Consider the following 17,493-nt stretch of genomic DNA (forward strand, 5'->3'; position numbering starts at 1 on the left):
TAATACTTTAATGTCTCAGGATGCATCAAATGTTGTCCGATGAGGCGGTCGCACATATCCGATGATCTCCGATTTTGGTGACAATGATGGAATCAGTGAGACGTGAAATCCTAACGATTCAGATCAACCATTGTAAAAATTGAGTTGGTAATGACCTTTTAAATCTTATACGTTCAATGTAATTCTTAAAAAACTAAGTCTTGTGTTGTACTTGAACGTACGTTAGCCATTTGACCGTGATAGAATTACAATGATCTAGACCGTTGCTTATGTTTTCCTTGTTGATTATATCATTCTTGTAAAAATTTGTCTCAATTGGGTTTAGAAAGCTTCTTTATCGAGACACAATTTATTTACAAAGTGGGTTTTTCTGTCCGATCAAGCGTGCAGCGATTCTTGATTAACCTCGTTATTGGTAAGAATGATGTGCTCCATAATATATAAAAGATGGACGGTTTCGATCAGAAAAAAAAAAACCACTCAGGTGGGGGTAGAGTATTGCAATCTAACACTTTAATGCCTTGGAATGCATCAAATACAATCCAATTAGGCGGTTTCCAATATCCGAGGATCTTCGATTTTAGTGATTCTAATCGATCATTATTGAAGTATAATTGGCTGATTAAGTTTAGAATTCGTTACACGAACGAATTTAACATTTTGTAACTAATTTTTTCCCCTCTTTAAATCAACGTTTTCTATCAACCAAATAATAGGGCATCTTGCCCTTGACGTCGTTCAGGACTGGCGCTAAAAAATTTTGCCTGATAATTTCACCCAAAATTTTCCCTCTTCGACAGGCGCTAAAGTTTCCCGCTACTAGAAGAAGTCTAAAAATTTGGAAGAAAACCGCCCCACGTACATACTCCTCCATCTCTATCCCCATCTGGTTTCTGTTTAAAACTCTCTCAAGCTCAATTTGCCGGCCGCGGGATACAAGGTATTTTATAGATTTTGATAATGTTTTTTGCAATAATCTGAGTAATTAATCATTATCCTCTGTTAATTGATTGCCAATCAAAAGCTGTTACGTTGAGATTGGGTTTGCATTCTTTTAGTGTTTTAGACTTTCTTTCTGTTTATGTTGAGAATGGGTTTGCTGATTGAAAGATAGCTAATGTAAACGATTAATTAGGTTTTAGTGTTTCTTTTTGTTTTATACCTCTTGTCGTATCATGCTTGGGGATTGGGTTTGCATTCTTTTTTATTTCATAAACCTGGGGGTATTTCTTTATCCTTATTCCATGGGATTATAATATGAACTTCACCAATTTTTTATGCCTTTGTGTGTTGGCTAAATTTTTTTTATGCCTTTATCTGATTTATCTCATGGCATGTTTGGGTGTCCCCATTCAATCCACGACATCCTTTCTCCTTTTGGGTCTAGACATGGGAAGGCGTAGAAATCATTTTCACTCATTAAAACTCTTAGTTCTGTATGTGATATGATAAAAATACGGGAACATAATAACCATTAATCTTTGTTGGAAAATGATATAAAGTGGGTTTTTGAGAATGACAGAGAATTGGAGGACCATTGTATGCATACCCATAGAGCTTAGGTGGTAGTAACCGTTTAGCTGAAGTAGATAGTTGTGCAACAGTGCAGCTTCTCTTGCAGCTTCAAACGATTGAGTTCTATGATTTCTATAACTTGATTAATACTAATTCCTTTCAGTTTTTTTTTGAGAATATTCTTAGACCTCAACTTTGTGTTATGCTTTATTCATTAAAATGTTTTTAGGTCATGGCCTTATTCATTAACATATTTTTAGGTCATGGCCCCAACAACTCGTAATACTGGACAAGTCCATGTACAGCCTAATTCCTCTCAGCCACACCAAGCAGCTATGGATGACACTGCCATTGTTCAGCCCCTTAACGAACCAGGTAAATGATAAACTCACAAATGCATAGAGCTATCCTTTTCTTTTCTTTTTTGCTACTAACTCATTATCTTGCCATCAATTAGAAATTGGAATTGAAGAAATTGCAGGTAGTAGGAAAAAATGCAATAGAATTCGAGGTCCCACTTTTATGTGTAAAGTTTGGGGCCAACAAGAAGATGAGCGTGTGAAAGTTTCATTCAATGACAAAGGACAACCAATTTCCAATAATAGCATCTTGAGCCACTTCTTAGGAACTATAGCAAGAAATGGGAAATATGCGCCTCTCCACTACAAGAGTTGGCCCAAGATGCCTCGAGTTTATAAGGACGATATGCTTGCATTGGTATTGGTAAGTTTGATAATTATAGCGTCATTTATTTGGAAGCATATGGCGAGAGATGTCTTTGTATGTGAAATGCCATCACCAACGTTATGAATTTAGAGTGCATTACATCTTGAAATTTTTTGACTTGTTAGCTTGCTAAATGATCTTTAAAATATTGTGGATTTGTAGCAAAAATTTGATTTCTCTACTGGTCACAAGAGGTAGATCTTGAGATTACTTTCGAAAAAGTGGAGAAATTGGAAGGCTACAGTGAAGAGGGGCAACTTTGATTCTGACCTACCCACTGAGGAGCATATACATAGTCCTCCGAATCGAGTGCAAGCAGACCAATGGAAAGAACTTGTTAAGTATTGGCATGGTGATGCGAAGGTATGAGACCTTTGATCTTTACCAATTTAAGTAATCTTAAAATTTGTCCTTACTTCATGAAAACTTTTTTGCCTCAGAAAGTTAGTGATAAAAATAAGGATAGTCGAGCAGGGCAATCTACTATTTATAGGATGGGCAAAACTCCGCTAGCCATAGTAAGAGAGGCTGAGGTACGTAATCTTAGAAATTTGTTGACTATTTGTACTAGAATCAAAAATTTTATAAGTAGTATGAGATTTTACTTTTGGTATGCTCACAAGCAAAAAACCTCGGCCATGATCCATCGCGTGCACATTTATTCCTTACTTGCTTCACAAACAATGGCAAAATCTCAAATGAGGAATTGAGAAAAAAAATAGTGCGTTTCTCCAACTTTTTTCATACATAAACTTATGTTCTTAGATTCCAATAATAACATAAATTATTTTGTTCCAGGAAAAAATGAAAGAGTTGTCCAAACAAGTTCCAGAGGGTGAACTTGATTCTTCTGGTCCTAATGATGTATTTTCCCAAGCTATGGGCAAAGAGAAATCTGGAAGTGTGCGCATGTATGGGCTAGGGGTTTGCCCATCTGATGTTTGGGGTGAAGTGCCTAGCAGTGGCACATCTTATAGGATGTCAATGGAGTGGAAGGCAGAGCTAGATAAAACAAACAAAAAGTTGGAAGAGCTAACAAATTTATATGTGCAGAGTCATACAAATGGGGGTAACACCTCAAACATTCTAGTCACATCTCCGAACCAACAGATTGGTTCTCTACATCTCTTTCCCAATGAGGATGAGTTAAGGTAAAACTATTTTCATGGTAGTGAGTATTCTACGATTAAAGTCAAAAAAATTTATTGGAGCTAGACCATGCACTGATGTAACCTAAGTTTCTAAATACAACTAAGCTTACTAAGACTTAGATGGTTATTCTATTGTTAAAGTCATCTAAGTGTATTAGAAACATATTGCTTGATTAAATTAGTCTATGGATTATCTAATGAAAATCCAGTTTCCCTGGTTGGATGGCATTTAACATTTTAAACATGCATGCTTAATTGTGGAATCTAATATTGTGTTAAGTGTAGCTCATTTTTTTAGCACTTACAACGATAATTGATTGTAGAACACCTACACTAGATGTGCTGATATTAGCTTGAACTTAAAAATGTGTGGCACTATTCTCTTCCTCTTTTTGTTTGATGGGGTGGGAGAGGGACGAGCTCGCATATGTCTGGGTTTGAGTTCTTCCCACTACTAGAGTCTGAGGCAATCTTATGCCTATTTTGTTTGACATGAACTGGCATTGTAGTGAACTGGACAGTGCATTCTACTAAGCTGATAGAGTCAATTCCATAAGGATACGAATAGCTAAAATGGATGGTGAATGCCGTAGGCATGGATAATTTGTTAGTATAAATTTGATGTTGCAGAATTTCAATATGATATTTTCTTATTGATTGATGCTAGGTGGGGGATTATGTTAATTTTAAGAGCATAGCCAACCCAACAGATGTTGTAGGCAAAGGGCCGATCGCTAGTACGGATCCTTCTACAGAGGTTGGTGGAGAAGAACTTGGAGCTAATTGGTGTGAGATTTATGTTCAAGTCCCAATCAGATGGGATGAGCATTTGATGAGGCCATACGAAGGCCTTAAGACCGTTGGCGATACCATCGGTACTCCAATAGCATGACCTATTTCATTGGTATGTTTAATGCCCACTATTGTCCTTCCTTTTTTTAATTCATACTATAAAACAATAAGTTTTAAAACTGTGTATCTGGTTTTTGTTTTGATTAGGTAGTGAAAGATGATGATAGTTGCTTTATGGACTAAATGAGATCACTTGGAAGATTCCTAGTAGATAGAGTTATGGCATATGGATACTGAACTTATAAGTTTTGTTTTGTTTTTTACTAGTGGTTGTTTTTTTGATACCATGGCATCTCTCATGGTATTCTTCTAGTTTTTTGCTGGAAACTTTAGTAAGTTTCTTAGAAGTGAAGTTTGTTTTCTAGTGGAAGCGTTAGTTTCTTAAAACTGTTTCTGTTTCATGTTTCGATTTTTGAATTTGGATCCTTGTGAGTTTGTTGACTAGTAGTTTCTATAGAAGTTAATGACTATGGCTTGTTGCATGGACATGGTTGGGAAAAAAATTGAAATTAATTTTGGTTTCGTTGTATTGTCATTTGACCGTGTACTACAAATGGGAAAAAAAGAGCAACACTTTAGAAGGAACTCAAAAGTGCCGTGAAAGCTATTCTCTTGACTTTACAGACGATGGTTTATGCGGCAGTTTGTAATGCCTTAATAGGGCGTTGGAATGATTTTCGGAATATCTGTAGTGGCACCAAAAAATGCCTTGATAAGTAATCTATGTGGCACTTAGAAATGCAGCAAGAAAGAGCTTTTGAGGCTCTTTTAAGTGCCTCGATAGGTAATCTATGCGGCACCTAAAAGTGCAACATTGCAGCACCAAAAAGTGTAAAGAGAAAGAGCTTTTGAGGCTCTTTTAAGTGCCCCGAGAGGTAATCTATGTGGCACCTAAAAGTGCAGCAAGAAAGAGCTTTGGAGGTTCTTTTAAGTGCCTCGATAGGTAATCTATGCGACACCTAAAAGTGCAGTGAGAAAGAGCTTTGGAGGCGCTTTTAAGTGCCTCGATAGGATCTATGTGGCACCTAAAAGTGCAATGAGAAAGAGCTTTTGAGGCTCTTTTAAGTGCCTCGATAGGTAATCTATGCGACGCCTAAAAGTGCAGTGAGAAAGAACTTTGGTGGCTCTTTTAAGTGCCTCGATAGATCATCTATGCGGCATCTAAAAGTGCAGCGAGAAAGAGCTTTGGAGGCACCTTAAAGTGCCACATAATAAGTGCCGGTGAAGCACCCCAATATACAAACTGCCCCAAAAGGCCTCTTTTCGACGCAGTTTTGAGTGCCCTATAAAGCCATTTTTGTTGTAGTACCTTGCCCACTGGAAGCTCTTGGTATCGCAACAACTGAAACTAATTGAACCATACTCTAATATAAGTAGAGGCAATATGGAAATCAAGGGCTTCTTCAATTCAATAACAAAGTGTATCTACAACTAAAACTAATTGAACAATACTGTCCAGAAATCGAACAAATAAATGGGAAGATGAATTTTCAAACTCAACAACTTCTTGCTAGATCCTGGAGTTAAAGCACCAGCAAAAGAGAGGTTTCCAGCAAAGCATTAAAGTGATGAAAAGTTAGACTCTAATTTGACATTGAACAACCCAGTATCCTTCGAAAAACTGGATATTCGGAAAACTGGATATCCTCTAAGCAAAGGTTCAATATGTTTGGCTAAATTTTCTTTGCAATTGTTACAATAAGCCTGGATATTAACTGTATATTCCATTTACAGTATTAGTTCCTTATTTTATCCAAGTTGGATATCCACTATGTATATTCCCAGTTTCAAACATCCACTCTATATATTCCATGAACTTTTCTCACGAATATCGCTTGGTGGAATAATGGAAGGGCAACAGGAGCAATTCATCAAACGCCTTAAGTGCAATTAGTATTTATCAAACTCCAGAGCATGATATTAAACATATAAGCAGGAAAAGCTTCAATGTAGATTCACCATGTGTGTGTGAGAGAGAGAGAGCAATACACATTTTTTTGGAAACTTATCAGTGGATCCTACCGGAGTGAACTTTTAATTTCGAAACCAACCGACTGGATGTCTTTTGGCATTCTCTTCTCCAGAATTCAGTCTTGGAATGAAAACAGAGGAGAATCAAGAAGCTAATTCAAGGGAACTCTCGACAATCGAAGAGTTGAGAGGAAGGAGGATATTCGTGAGGCTCTTTAAATGGTCTGGGAGAGTTGTGAGAGATGCAACAGTTGTCGTTTGCTTCAAGAGAACACTATAAACGGCAGGGGAATGCATTTTTTGAGGGATGCAATGCAACAGTTGGAACGTGGTGAGGGTGTAGGAGGCAGCGTGTGTTGAGGTAGATTAAGGGGTATTTTTGGAAGGTTTTGGCTTCACGTTTTTATAAGTAGAATAGAGTAGATTTCTTAGAACATCTTCAGTCTTGACCCAAATCATTTCCCAAATTTCAAATTTGGGCAAAAACCTCAAAACCTCATCTCCAATCATGACTCAAACCCTTTTCCATTTTTGGGTTTTACTCATTCTTTCCCCCAAATTTGGGACAACTCTTGCCTTGGCTCATTTTCCCAATAGCTAGTTGGAGAGAGAGAGAGAGAGAGAGAGAGAGAATGTATGTGTGTGTGTGGTATCTGGTATGAACTGTGAAGGAGCTGGTCACAGACCTTCGCCGGAAACGGTGCAGAGCTTTGCCGGAGTTGCAGAGCTTCCCTGGGGTTAGGGGTTTGAGTTGTGGAGGAGGAGGGAGGGAGGGAGGGAGAGAGAGAGAGAGAGAGAGAGAGAGAGAGAGAGGATGAGGGCTTCGGTGGTGGTAAGGCTTTGTCGATGGGGTCTCTAGTGGTGGTAGGACGGCGTTTGTGGGGAGGGCTTCGAAGCTAGTGCAGACGTTTGAAGAGGTAGTCCTAGGGAATTTGGGTTTGGGAGTAAGGAATTTGTGTTTGATGCTTACATATGTGTCCACCCAAAATAGGTTTTTACTTAAAATTTGACTCAAATATAAGTGAAAAATGGATGAACGCTGGAGATGGCTTTACGGTCCCTTTAGATGATGAGAAATGATGAAATAAGAAAGTAGTCAAAACATTTTATTTCTGTACTTATCTCTCCATTTCTTACCAAAATAGTTAATTCAAATGAATAATTTGGCTAGAAACAAAAACTCTTTTTTGTCCTTTACTCTTGAAAACGCTCCATCCATCCAAAGGGCGTGTTAGGGTTTAATTGGACACACACACTCTCTCTCTCTCTCTTGGGGATTTTGTAGAAACCATAGGACGTTCAAGTTAGGGTTTTAGCCATTGCATTCTCCTCTCTCTCTCTCTCTCTCTCTGTATCTATATCTGCTCAGAAACTACGTAGGAAATTAGAAGGTATATTACCTCAGATTCTTTCAATCCAACTAAACCCTTTATTGCTAGTTTTTGTTCATAAATTCCTACTTGTTCTAGTTTCACAAAGCTTGTAAAAAGGGGTTTGTTGGACCTCGAAACTGAAGTAATTAATTGGCTTGTTTCTTGACAGCTGGGGAAGTGATTTGGGTTAAAGAGAGAAGAAGAATGACTTCAACAGGACAACCCCAATCGTCTCTGAAGAGGCGTGATTCCTCGACTGGAACAAGGGAAGGGGACCAGCTGATTATAACCCCTTTAGGCGCTGGCAGTGAAGTGGGTCGCTCCTGCGTCTACATGTCCTACAAAGGCAAAATAGTTCTGGTATATATTGCAATTCACTCTCATGTACAATTTTTTTTCCCCACCTCTCGGTTATCGAGTTTCGTTGTTGAGACCCAAGTCATGTAATGTACTTGCACTTGCGTGAGCGCCGGCAAAAACGAAGCGTGAGCGTGGAAGCTTTTTCTTTCGAAAACTTTTCGAATTACTGAAATCCAGTAAGGCGGGGATTAAAACAGGAGCGTAGAGCTACGATGATTGAGAGATAGGGTGGAGGGTCCTACTGAGAATTATGTGACCTAGGTTTAGACCATCTCCAGACCTTGCTTAAACTTGTACTATTTGATACCAACTACCAAGCACTCTAAAGGGAAATTAAATCTGAGCATAAATTTGAGTAAAGTTTCATAAAGGTATAGTTTGAAATTTGGAAGACATAAAACAGCCTTTGAAAGATTTTGCGTAAAACAACCTTTGACTCATTTGAGTCAAGGAGTGGACGGGGTTTAAAGGGATTCTTGAGTGAGAGTCACAGACTAGGATTGGGGTATTCGTGTATCTTTGATATGATTGTGTTTTGCCTCCTCCAACAGTTTGACTGTGGAATTCATCCTGCTTACTCGGGGATGGCTGCTTTGCCATACTTTGACGAAATTGATCCTGCTACCATTGATGTGCTTCTTGTTACACAGTATGTACCCCTGCTTCTTGTTCTTTTATAGACTAATAATTTAACATACTATGTTTTATATGATCTCCTTGCTTATGATTGTTTGTTATTGTCCATTTAGTATCAAATCAGCTTATTTCATGCGACCTGATTTACCTTTCGGATTGTTCTTCTGGTTTTTATTGGAAAAGCAATTTCTGTCTACTCCTGGGCTGTGTACTCTGTGAATTTTGATTAATAAATTGCTGCTTTTATTTATTCCGAGATAGAGTTTGTTGGAATTGCAATGCAGGACAAAAGGTATCGCTTGCTTGAAAGCTTGTTGAGCTGCTGCCAAGCTAGTGCAGTTATTGGTTAAGACACATTTAAGCTCTGTCTGACCAAATAAAAGTTCTTTTGCTTTATGTGTCAATACAATGTTGAACGTGAAGCAACCCACTAGGGTAGCTAATCAGTCCAAGGTTATTTTCAACCCCACTGGCGACACCTGGACTTATCCGTAGATTATCCTGCGTTACTGCAGGAGTGGGTCCAAAGTGGCCCTTCCTTGGTGGGGTTCCTCAAATGCAAAAACTAGGAAATAAAAATATTGAGTATAAAGTCCTTGGTTCATACTTCATACAGGCTTGCCCTTCATTCATTTCTGGCCATCTAAACCCAATTGAAATTTGAAATTCCTGCGTTGAATGAGATTTTTGTAAGAGGTCAAGTTGCATTAAAAAGTTAGCGTCTGACATTTTGCAGGCATCGGATTGCAGAAATATTGCTTGTAAACATGTCTAAGGAGCTTGATGCATCTTGTCCACCAGCTGAAAGTTTACAATGAGTCAAAATTGTTCATTTGTTGACACATACAGAAGTTTTCTGTTGCCTTTTCTAAATGCCATTTGCTATTTTATGCAATGGATTTGTTCTGTTCTAAAATTCAGTTCTTGGATAGTTTCTGTGGTGCCGTATCAATCTATTTTCTAAATAGCTTTTAGTATGCCTATGCCTTGCCTTCAGTTTTATGGTATGAATCAATCTCTTTCGCCATCACTGTTGACATTCTTAATCAGTACGGTGCTTTTTTTGTTTCAATTTTTTCGTCTGATTATTGGATGTTTATGCTATATATGATATTATTTCTTGGTTGCAGCTTTCATTTGGATCATGCTGCTTCCCTTCCTTACTTTTTGGAGAAGGTTTGTCTCTTTCTTTAGTACGCTTTTACTCAAGCAGCGCTCTTTCATTTCTTGTAGATGCTAAAACCTTTAGGTTTTGTTTGGTAGACAACATTCAAAGGGAGAGTGTTTATGACCCATGCAACAAAGGCTATCTATAAGTTGATGTTGTCTGACTATGTGAAAGTGAGCAAAGTTTCGGTTGAAGATATGTTGTATGATGAACAAGACATTCTTCGCTCTATGGACAAAATTGAGGTATGTTTATTTATTCTTGATGTTTGCTTAATACTATCTTCCTTTTTTCTGGATCTTTTTCCAAGAATGCTATTTTCACTTTCGTCTTGGTTCATAATTTGAATAACAATTCTTGTGGTAAATGTTTTATGGCGTGCGATTAAAAAGGGGATCATTATTAAGGAATTTAGTGTAGACAATTTGTTTTGTTCTCCCTTGAGAATTAAGAAGTATTAGCAATCAGTGGATTGTGTTTGTATTTCCTCTATTCCATCCGAATGAATGTGCTTCTATCCGAATGAATGTGCTTTTGGTATTGTGTTGGTTTTCCAAATCTTCTTATGAAAAAAGACTGATTCCTCCAAAGAACATATTGCATTTGTTCCTTCCTAGAAGACAAGTCTCATTAGTGAGCTCATTTTTTATTCCAAACATTGGTAGGTTGATTAGTTTTGAGCTCCTGCGCCAACAGTACATTTTTGTTACTCAATTGAAACTTTCTCTACAATATTGAATGGGTTCCTCAGATGGAAAATAGCTTCACGCCAATGCACGGCATATTTACTAAATCTTATTCAGAAAATTTACCTATATATCTATTAAATCTTCTGTGTTTTCCCCCCTTCTTGAATAGGACTTCCTAATGAGTTATTTCATTTTATCTACTTGTTGCATGATAACCTCCACTTTTTACAAGAAAATGCTGATAAAGAACTATATGCATGTGGAATATCTTGAGCATTAATTGCTCGTCTCTACCCTAACTAGTATGACATCTTCAATCGGGTTGTTTCATTATTGTCTGAGGTCAGTGTTGTGAGAGAAAGAAGGAAAAGTGTATAGGGTGTTAACTAACCCTAACACAGGTGAGCTTTATTTATATTATGTGGCGACTAGTTACATAACATAAGCAACCAATGTGGGACTAAGTCCAACTCTATTCTAACACTCCCCCTCAAGCTGGAGAATAAATATCATAAAATCCCAGCTTGTTATGTAACAACTCTAAACGTGGTTTAACTAAAGGTTTATGAAGATATCTGCCAACTGAGCTCCTGTAGACATGAAAGGGGTAGCCAACAAGCTACTATCTATCTTCTCCCGAACAATATGACAATCTACCTCAATGTGTTTGGTTCTCTCATGAAATACCGGATTCGAAGCGATATGAATTGCTGTCTGATTATCACAATACATAGGAATAGGTAACTGTACGCCAAGTCCCAACTCCTCGAGCAAAGCTCTCAACCATACAACCTCGCATGTAGTATGAGCCCTGGCACGATACTCTGCTTCAGCACTGGATCGAGCAACCACAGTTTGTTTCTTGCTCTTCCAGGTAACTTAATTTCCACCAACAAAAGTACAGTACCCAGTTGTGGACCGTCTATTAGATGGTGATCCTGCCCAATCAGCGTCGGTAAAGGCTTCAACACGCAAATGACCATTTGAACGATAAAACAAGCCACGTCCAGGATGAGCCTTGAGATACTTCACAATACGAAGACAAGCTTCCCAATGTGGAAAACGAGGGGCTGACATGAACTGACTTACCATACTGACAACAAATGAGATATCAAGCCGTGTATTGGTGAGATAATTCAGCTTGCCTACCAAGCGACGATAATGGTTTGGATGAGGAAATATCTTCCTCTGATCAACACACAATTTGATGTTTGGATCCATAGGAGTCTCCGCAGGCTTTGCTCCCAATAAACCAGTCTCCTCTAGAATATCTAGCGTATACTTTCTTTGAGATAGGCTGATCCCTTCCTTGGATTTTGCTACCTCAATACCCAAGAAATATCGTAGTTTACCCAAATCTTTGGTGTGAAACTAACGCTGTAAGAAACTAAGAACTATTTCAGCTCATCAATACCTTTATGATCATCCCCAGTAATAATAATATCATCCACATACACAATCAACAATACTCTTCCCCGATCTGACTGAATAGAAAAGACAGAATGATCAGAATGAGAGCGACGCATACCAAACTGCAACACAACATCACTAAACCTGCCAAACCAAGCTCGAGGGGACTGCTTAAGACCATAGAGGGCTTTGCGAAGGCGACACACCTGAGAACGCTCCCCCTGAGCAACAAATCCAAGAGGTTGCTCCTTAGTTACACGGAGCGGGAGCGGGAGCGGGAGCGGGGACGGGGACGGGGGAGCGGATGATCATAAAAGGGTGGAAGCGCCATTGGGAGCGGTTAGGAAAAATTATTAAAATTATTAATATATTTTGGAATTTTATATTGTTAAATGTCAATATAAAAATATTATTCTACCACATAAAATATTACTATTAAAATTATAAGTTTCTAGTTATATTTCAACATTTTTATTGTAGCACATGATTACACAATAGAGATCTTGTGCAAATTAAGTAGGCATAAAAGTTAAAGGCATTAATATGACTCTAGAAGGTTAATATCAGATATGCACACCAACAAGAACAAAACTACTTTAAAGGTATCAATTGCAGCTTGAATCGTAAGTCTCTCAACCGTTTTTTTGGTGTAAGTTCCCGTATAGGTAAGGAACGAGTTCCCATCGTCATTGGGACGAGTTTCTTGGAGTTCCCTTTGACGGAAACGCGGAAACGCGTTTCTGTCGAAGAAACGTGAGCATAGTTGAAGGTTCTTGCAACTAAGGGTTGCTCCATATAAACCTCCTCGAGCAGGCCACCGTGTAGAAATGCATTTTGACATCTAACTGAAACAAGGGCCAACCAAGATTGGCAGCCATAGAAATAAGAATACGAACAGAGTTAATCTTGGCCACCGGAGAGAGTCTCGGCATAATCAACGCCATACGTCTGGGTATAGCCTTTGGCCACAAAACGGGCCTTGTACCGTTCTACTGTGCCATCCTAATTATACTTAACGGTAAATATCCACCGACATCCAACAGTAGACTTTCCTGGTGGAAGATAAACCAACTCCCAAGTGCCATTGTCATGAAGAGCAGACATCTCAGCCTCCATAGCTGTCCGCCACTCAGAAACAGATAAGGCCTCCTGAACAGTGTTAGGAACAAAAATGGACGAAATAGAAGTAGTAAAAGCACGAAGGGACGGAGACAGATGATCATAGGAAACAAACCGAGCAATAGGATGAAATGTGCTAGACCGAATACCTTTGCGAAGAGCTATAGGAAGACCAGGTGATGGCGGAGGGGGAGGTGGGGGTGGAGGGGAAGGTGCAACCGGATCTTGGGATAGAGGAGGCGTGGTGGCTGGTACTTGTGGGGCTGTTAATACTTGTTGCCGACGAACATACATCTGCAAGGGAGGACCAGATGGTACACAAATAGGAAACATAGAAGCTAGGGTTTAGGTTAGGATTGTAGGGATTATGTACAAAGGCTAGGGTTGTGGTGGTTTAGGATTAAGGTTAAGATCCTGCTCTGATACCATGTTGTGAGAGAAAGAAGGAAAAGTGTATAGGGTGTTAACTAACCCTAACACAGGTGAGCTTTATTTATATTATGTGGCGACTAGTTACATAACATAAGCAACCAATGTGGGACTAAGTCCAACTCTATTCTAACAGTCAGAACTACATTATTTGTAGTTCAAAACTTGAAAATTTAGATATGTGATAATACTATACCTTTGGCTTTCTCAAGTTCTGCTCCATTTATTGTATTCTACAAAGGTCACTCCCTATAGCTTCCTTTCCTATCTTCTTTTGGGTTTCTTGGTTTCAAGTTTTGGCTGGGAGTTCTAGTGAACGCACAAACTTATCACAGCTCTCTTATTCACGGGACTACCACTCCCCTTTTGTCCCTTGGTCTCATCGGTTCTTGTAGACCAAATATCTGGGCAGTAGGAATAATTTATTGGACATAGCAAGTTAATTGGTTTCTATTTAATGAAATAAAATGGCCTCATTTGATATAACTGGTGACTGGTGTTGACAAATTAAAATCACCCTGCTAGTTGTCCTCATTCAGTGGTCGAGTTATTATTCTTTTGGAATTGTGGTTTCCTGGAAACTAAATTTATTTTCAACCTGAAGCTTAATCGTCTATTGTTCATATTTGACACAGAATCCCTCTTTGCAGGTTATTGACTTTCATCAGACCTTAGAAGTTAACGGGATCCGTTTCTGGTGTTACACTGCTGGCCACGTGCTTGGTGCTGCCATGTTTATGGTAGACATTGCAGGTGTCAGAGTCCTCTACACCGGAGACTACTCACGCGAAGAGGATCGTCATCTCCGTGCTGCCGAACTTCCGCAATTTTCACCTGACATTTGCATCATTGAATCCACCTACGGCGTTCAGCTCCACCAACCACGACACATCAGAGAGAAGCGATTCTCCGATGTTATCCACTCCACCGTTTCCCAAGGTGGTCGAGTCCTAATTCCCGCATTTGCTCTCGGCCGTGCCCAAGAACTTCTTTTGATCCTCGATGAGTATTGGTCAAACCATCCAGAGCTCCACAACATTCCTATCTATTATGCCTCCCCACTGGCGAAAAGATGCATGGCGGTTTACCAGACCTACATAAATTCCATGAACGAGAGGATCAGGAACCAATTTGCCAACTCAAACCCGTTTGATTTCAAGCACATATCGCCTTTGAAGAGTATCGAGAATTTTAATGACGTTGGACCGTCGGTGGTGATGGCGAGTCCGGGTGGGCTCCAAAGTGGGCTATCTCGACAGCTATTTGATAAGTGGTGTGCGGATAAGAAAAATGCTTGTGTTATTCCTGGATATGTTGTGGAGGGAACATTAGCCAAAACCATCATCAATGAACCCAAAGAAGTTACCCTAATGAACGGTCTGACAGCTCCTCTTAATATGCAGGTTCACTACATCTCCTTCTCAGCTCATGCGGATTACGCTCAGACGAGTGCATTCCTGAAAGAACTCATGCCGCCTAACATAATTCTTGTTCATGGAGAAGCGAATGAGATGGGGAGGCTAAAGCAGAAGCTTATTACCTTATTTGCCGACGGAAACACAAAAATTATTTCCCCTAAGAACTGCCAGTCTGTTGAAATGTACTTCAACTCAGAGAAAATGGCGAAGACGATTGGAAAACTTGCAGAAAAGGTCCCAGAAATTGGTGAATCGGTCAGCGGCTTATTGGTGAAGAAGGGTTTCACTTATCAGATCATGGCGCCAGATGATCTCCACGTCTTCTCTCAGCTATCCACCGCGAACATCATTCAGAGGATGACCATCCCTTACTCTGGTGCCTTTGGTGTGATCAAATACAGACTTCAGCAGATATACGAGAGTGTAGAGTCTTCAACGGATGAGGAGTCTGGGGTTTTGACTTTGCGAGTTCACGATAGAGTTACGGTGAAGCAGGAATCGGATAAGCATATCTCCGTGCATTGGAATGCAGACCCCATTAGCGACATGGTGTCTGACTCGATTGTGGCTTTGGTCTTGAATGTGAGCCGGGAGATGCCTAAAATAGTTGAAGAGCCGGAACCTGGGATAAACGAGGAAGAAAACAAGAAGAAGGTTGAAAAGATATCCCATGCTTTGCTTGTTTCCCTTTTTGGAGACGTGAAGCAGGGAGAGAATGGTAAATTGCTGATAAGAGTAGATGGAAACGTGGCGCATCTTGATAAACAGAGTGGGGATGTCGAGAGCGAAAACGAAGGTCTTAGGGAAAGAGTGAGGACGGCGTTTCGGAGAATCCAAAGTGCTGTGAAGCCAATCCCCATTTCTGCTGCTTCTTAGTTTGAGTTTTGTAGGAGCTAATTATGCTAACTATTTGTAATGGGTATTTAGAATCATTTCCTTTTCCTCTTTGACTTTGAGCAATGGGATCTCTATGCGTAATGGGTATCACCACTTCGTTATGAGTCTTCAATGATGTTATAAGCAACTCTTGACAGGTGCCCACTCTGAGAAAGCAGGTTTTATTCAAGGACATCTCATATAGTGCTCTACTTTGTGTGCATTATTCGACTATCCTCTCTTATTAGTTTCCTTTGTGACAATACTCCCAAGGCTTCGCAAGTTTGGGCTTGTCAAAATCAATGTTTTTTTCTCCCCCCCCGCCCCCCCCGACTTGATTGTGTGCATACGGATACTCTGGAATATCAATGAAGGAAGCATGGTAATGTGTACATAAATTAATTTGGATCTCTAAGCCTATCATCTCTGGTGCCATTTGACTTTGATTTGAAGGCATTGTTCTGCAGCAAAAAAAAGGTATAAGGGGGTCACTGTTTCAATGGTATTCTGTGAGCAGTCACTTTGTGCATATTGCCCAAGTTTAGGTCTGTCTCCAATCCTTCCCTATTCATACCTCCAATGATTGGGAACTAAATGGGTTCTGTTGTTGTTCTGGCACATTCAAGTCACAGTTATGTAACCCAAGAACAACAGTTTTAAGGTGGGTCCATGCTAGAAAGGACATCGCGTCCGTGGTGCAATGAAATATTTCGTTACATCTTAGGTCTCTTGTTACCTTTTGTTGTTTAATCAGTTCCACCTTTTGTATGTTAGCAAGTCTTGTATGCTAGCTGCAGTCCAACTGATATGTGCATTAGTAGCTCAGTTTTTCAGGGCCATTGCGTGGCTAGCCCTATTTTTTTGTACCAGTCTGATTGCTTTGTGGGGAAGAAAAGAGTAATGGGGGTAATTAACCAGCGTAAGAAATACACCCAGTAAAGGCTTTTGGATGGCAGAGGGAGACCAGTCTGGCCTATGCTCTCCCTTCATTTTCTCAAGAAGATACTACTTTTTCACTCCAGTTTCTCCCTCTTTTCTGCTACAACTTTATGAATCAAAACCATGCAAATTTGTGGGACAGTAATCGAAATCCTCCTTAAAGAAAATTAATTATGATACATGGCTTTGTTCTTACGTCATTCTTCAATTCGTGCTTCTTCTTCTTGTTGTTGATGAGTGTTTTTATGTAAATGATTATTCAAAGAAACTGGGGATGAGACGTGCCAAAATCATGTATTGTGGGATTTGTCGTACTGATCCGAGATTAAAAACAAATGATGGTCCCCCGTATGCAATTTCATATTCTGTGTGTATGTGTGTGACTCTCTTTCAATAATGAAGTTATTGTTTGGCTTGCCATCAGTTATTAGATAAGAATCAGTCCACAAGTCAGACGAACACTGGGGTTTTTGTTTACTCGTGTGCTTTTCTTATCTTAGAGATAACAGAACTTTCATTGGGTGTAAGTTCTCATTTTTTTTAGAACTTGTGGAAGGGAAAGGAAAAGAAGTAAAAATGTTTAGAAAATGGGTAGAAAGTGTGTTTCTTCTCTTGTTTGGTTCTAGAAAGAAAATGAAAGAAAAGGATTCTCTTGTGTTTTTTTTGGTTATAAAAGAAAAAATACTGAATTCAATTTCACCTATTCTTTGGAAGAAGAAAACAGAGGAAAACTTGAGATTGTCGAAATTGTTCTCTCATCTCCACCAAACTCTCAACTCCAGCAGTCCATTCAGATCCCAGCCGACTGCGGCATCTCTTCCTCTCGTCCCAACTGGCCAACACTTACCACCCTCTGGAACT

General features: G+C 39.4%; 3 protein-coding genes, 1 long non-coding RNA gene and 1 other non-coding gene across 6 annotated transcripts in view; all 5 read left to right on the forward strand.

Annotated features, from left to right (window-relative positions):
* The first annotated feature begins 1,756 nt into the window (after nucleotides 1-1,756).
* Nucleotides 1,757-2,350, forward strand: LOC131304257 (uncharacterized). 2 transcript variants are annotated; one of them, XM_058331435.1, is made up of 2 exons: nucleotides 1,757-1,890; nucleotides 1,973-2,350. In XM_058331435.1, exons 1-2 carry the CDS (start codon nucleotides 1,779-1,781, stop codon nucleotides 2,323-2,325), a joined length of 465 nt encoding a protein of 154 aa, XP_058187418.1. In that variant the 5' UTR covers nucleotides 1,757-1,778; the 3' UTR covers nucleotides 2,326-2,350. The 2 variants fall into 2 exon arrangements, with proteins under 2 accessions (XP_058187418.1, XP_058187419.1); XM_058331436.1 differs by having other exon boundaries at nucleotides 1,997-2,350.
* A 1,451-nt stretch (nucleotides 2,351-3,801) lies between these two features.
* LOC131304146 (uncharacterized) lies at nucleotides 3,802-4,708 on the forward strand. Its single transcript, XR_009192315.1, has 2 exons — nucleotides 3,802-4,296; nucleotides 4,392-4,708. It is a non-coding gene; the product is annotated as an uncharacterized LOC131304146 (long non-coding RNA).
* Nucleotides 4,709-7,470: 2,762 nt separating this feature from the next.
* LOC131304394 (cleavage and polyadenylation specificity factor subunit 3-I) lies at nucleotides 7,471-15,916 on the forward strand. The gene is made up of 6 exons (XM_058331615.1): nucleotides 7,471-7,606; nucleotides 7,758-7,948; nucleotides 8,500-8,597; nucleotides 9,715-9,760; nucleotides 9,848-9,997; nucleotides 14,050-15,916. The coding sequence occupies exons 2-6, from the start codon at nucleotides 7,793-7,795 to the stop codon at nucleotides 15,691-15,693; spliced, it is 2,094 nt and encodes a 697-aa protein (XP_058187598.1). The 5' UTR covers nucleotides 7,471-7,606; nucleotides 7,758-7,792; the 3' UTR covers nucleotides 15,694-15,916.
* Nucleotides 7,482-17,493, forward strand: part of LOC131304395 (cleavage and polyadenylation specificity factor subunit 3-I-like) — a 39,944-nt gene continuing 29,932 nt past the window's right edge. The window contains exon 1 of the mRNA XM_058331618.1: nucleotides 7,482-7,606. The gene's annotated coding sequence lies outside the window, so the exon portion shown is untranslated. The remainder of the gene's footprint in view (nucleotides 7,607-17,493) is intronic.
* LOC131305840 (small nucleolar RNA snoR100) lies at nucleotides 16,060-16,167 on the forward strand. Its single transcript, XR_009193397.1, has one exon. It is a non-coding gene; the product is annotated as a small nucleolar RNA snoR100 (small nucleolar RNA).

Source organism: Rhododendron vialii, chromosome 10a (assembly GCF_030253575.1).
Source record: "Rhododendron vialii isolate Sample 1 chromosome 10a, ASM3025357v1".
In the NCBI taxonomy this organism is placed as follows: Eukaryota; Viridiplantae; Streptophyta; class Magnoliopsida; order Ericales; family Ericaceae; genus Rhododendron; species Rhododendron vialii.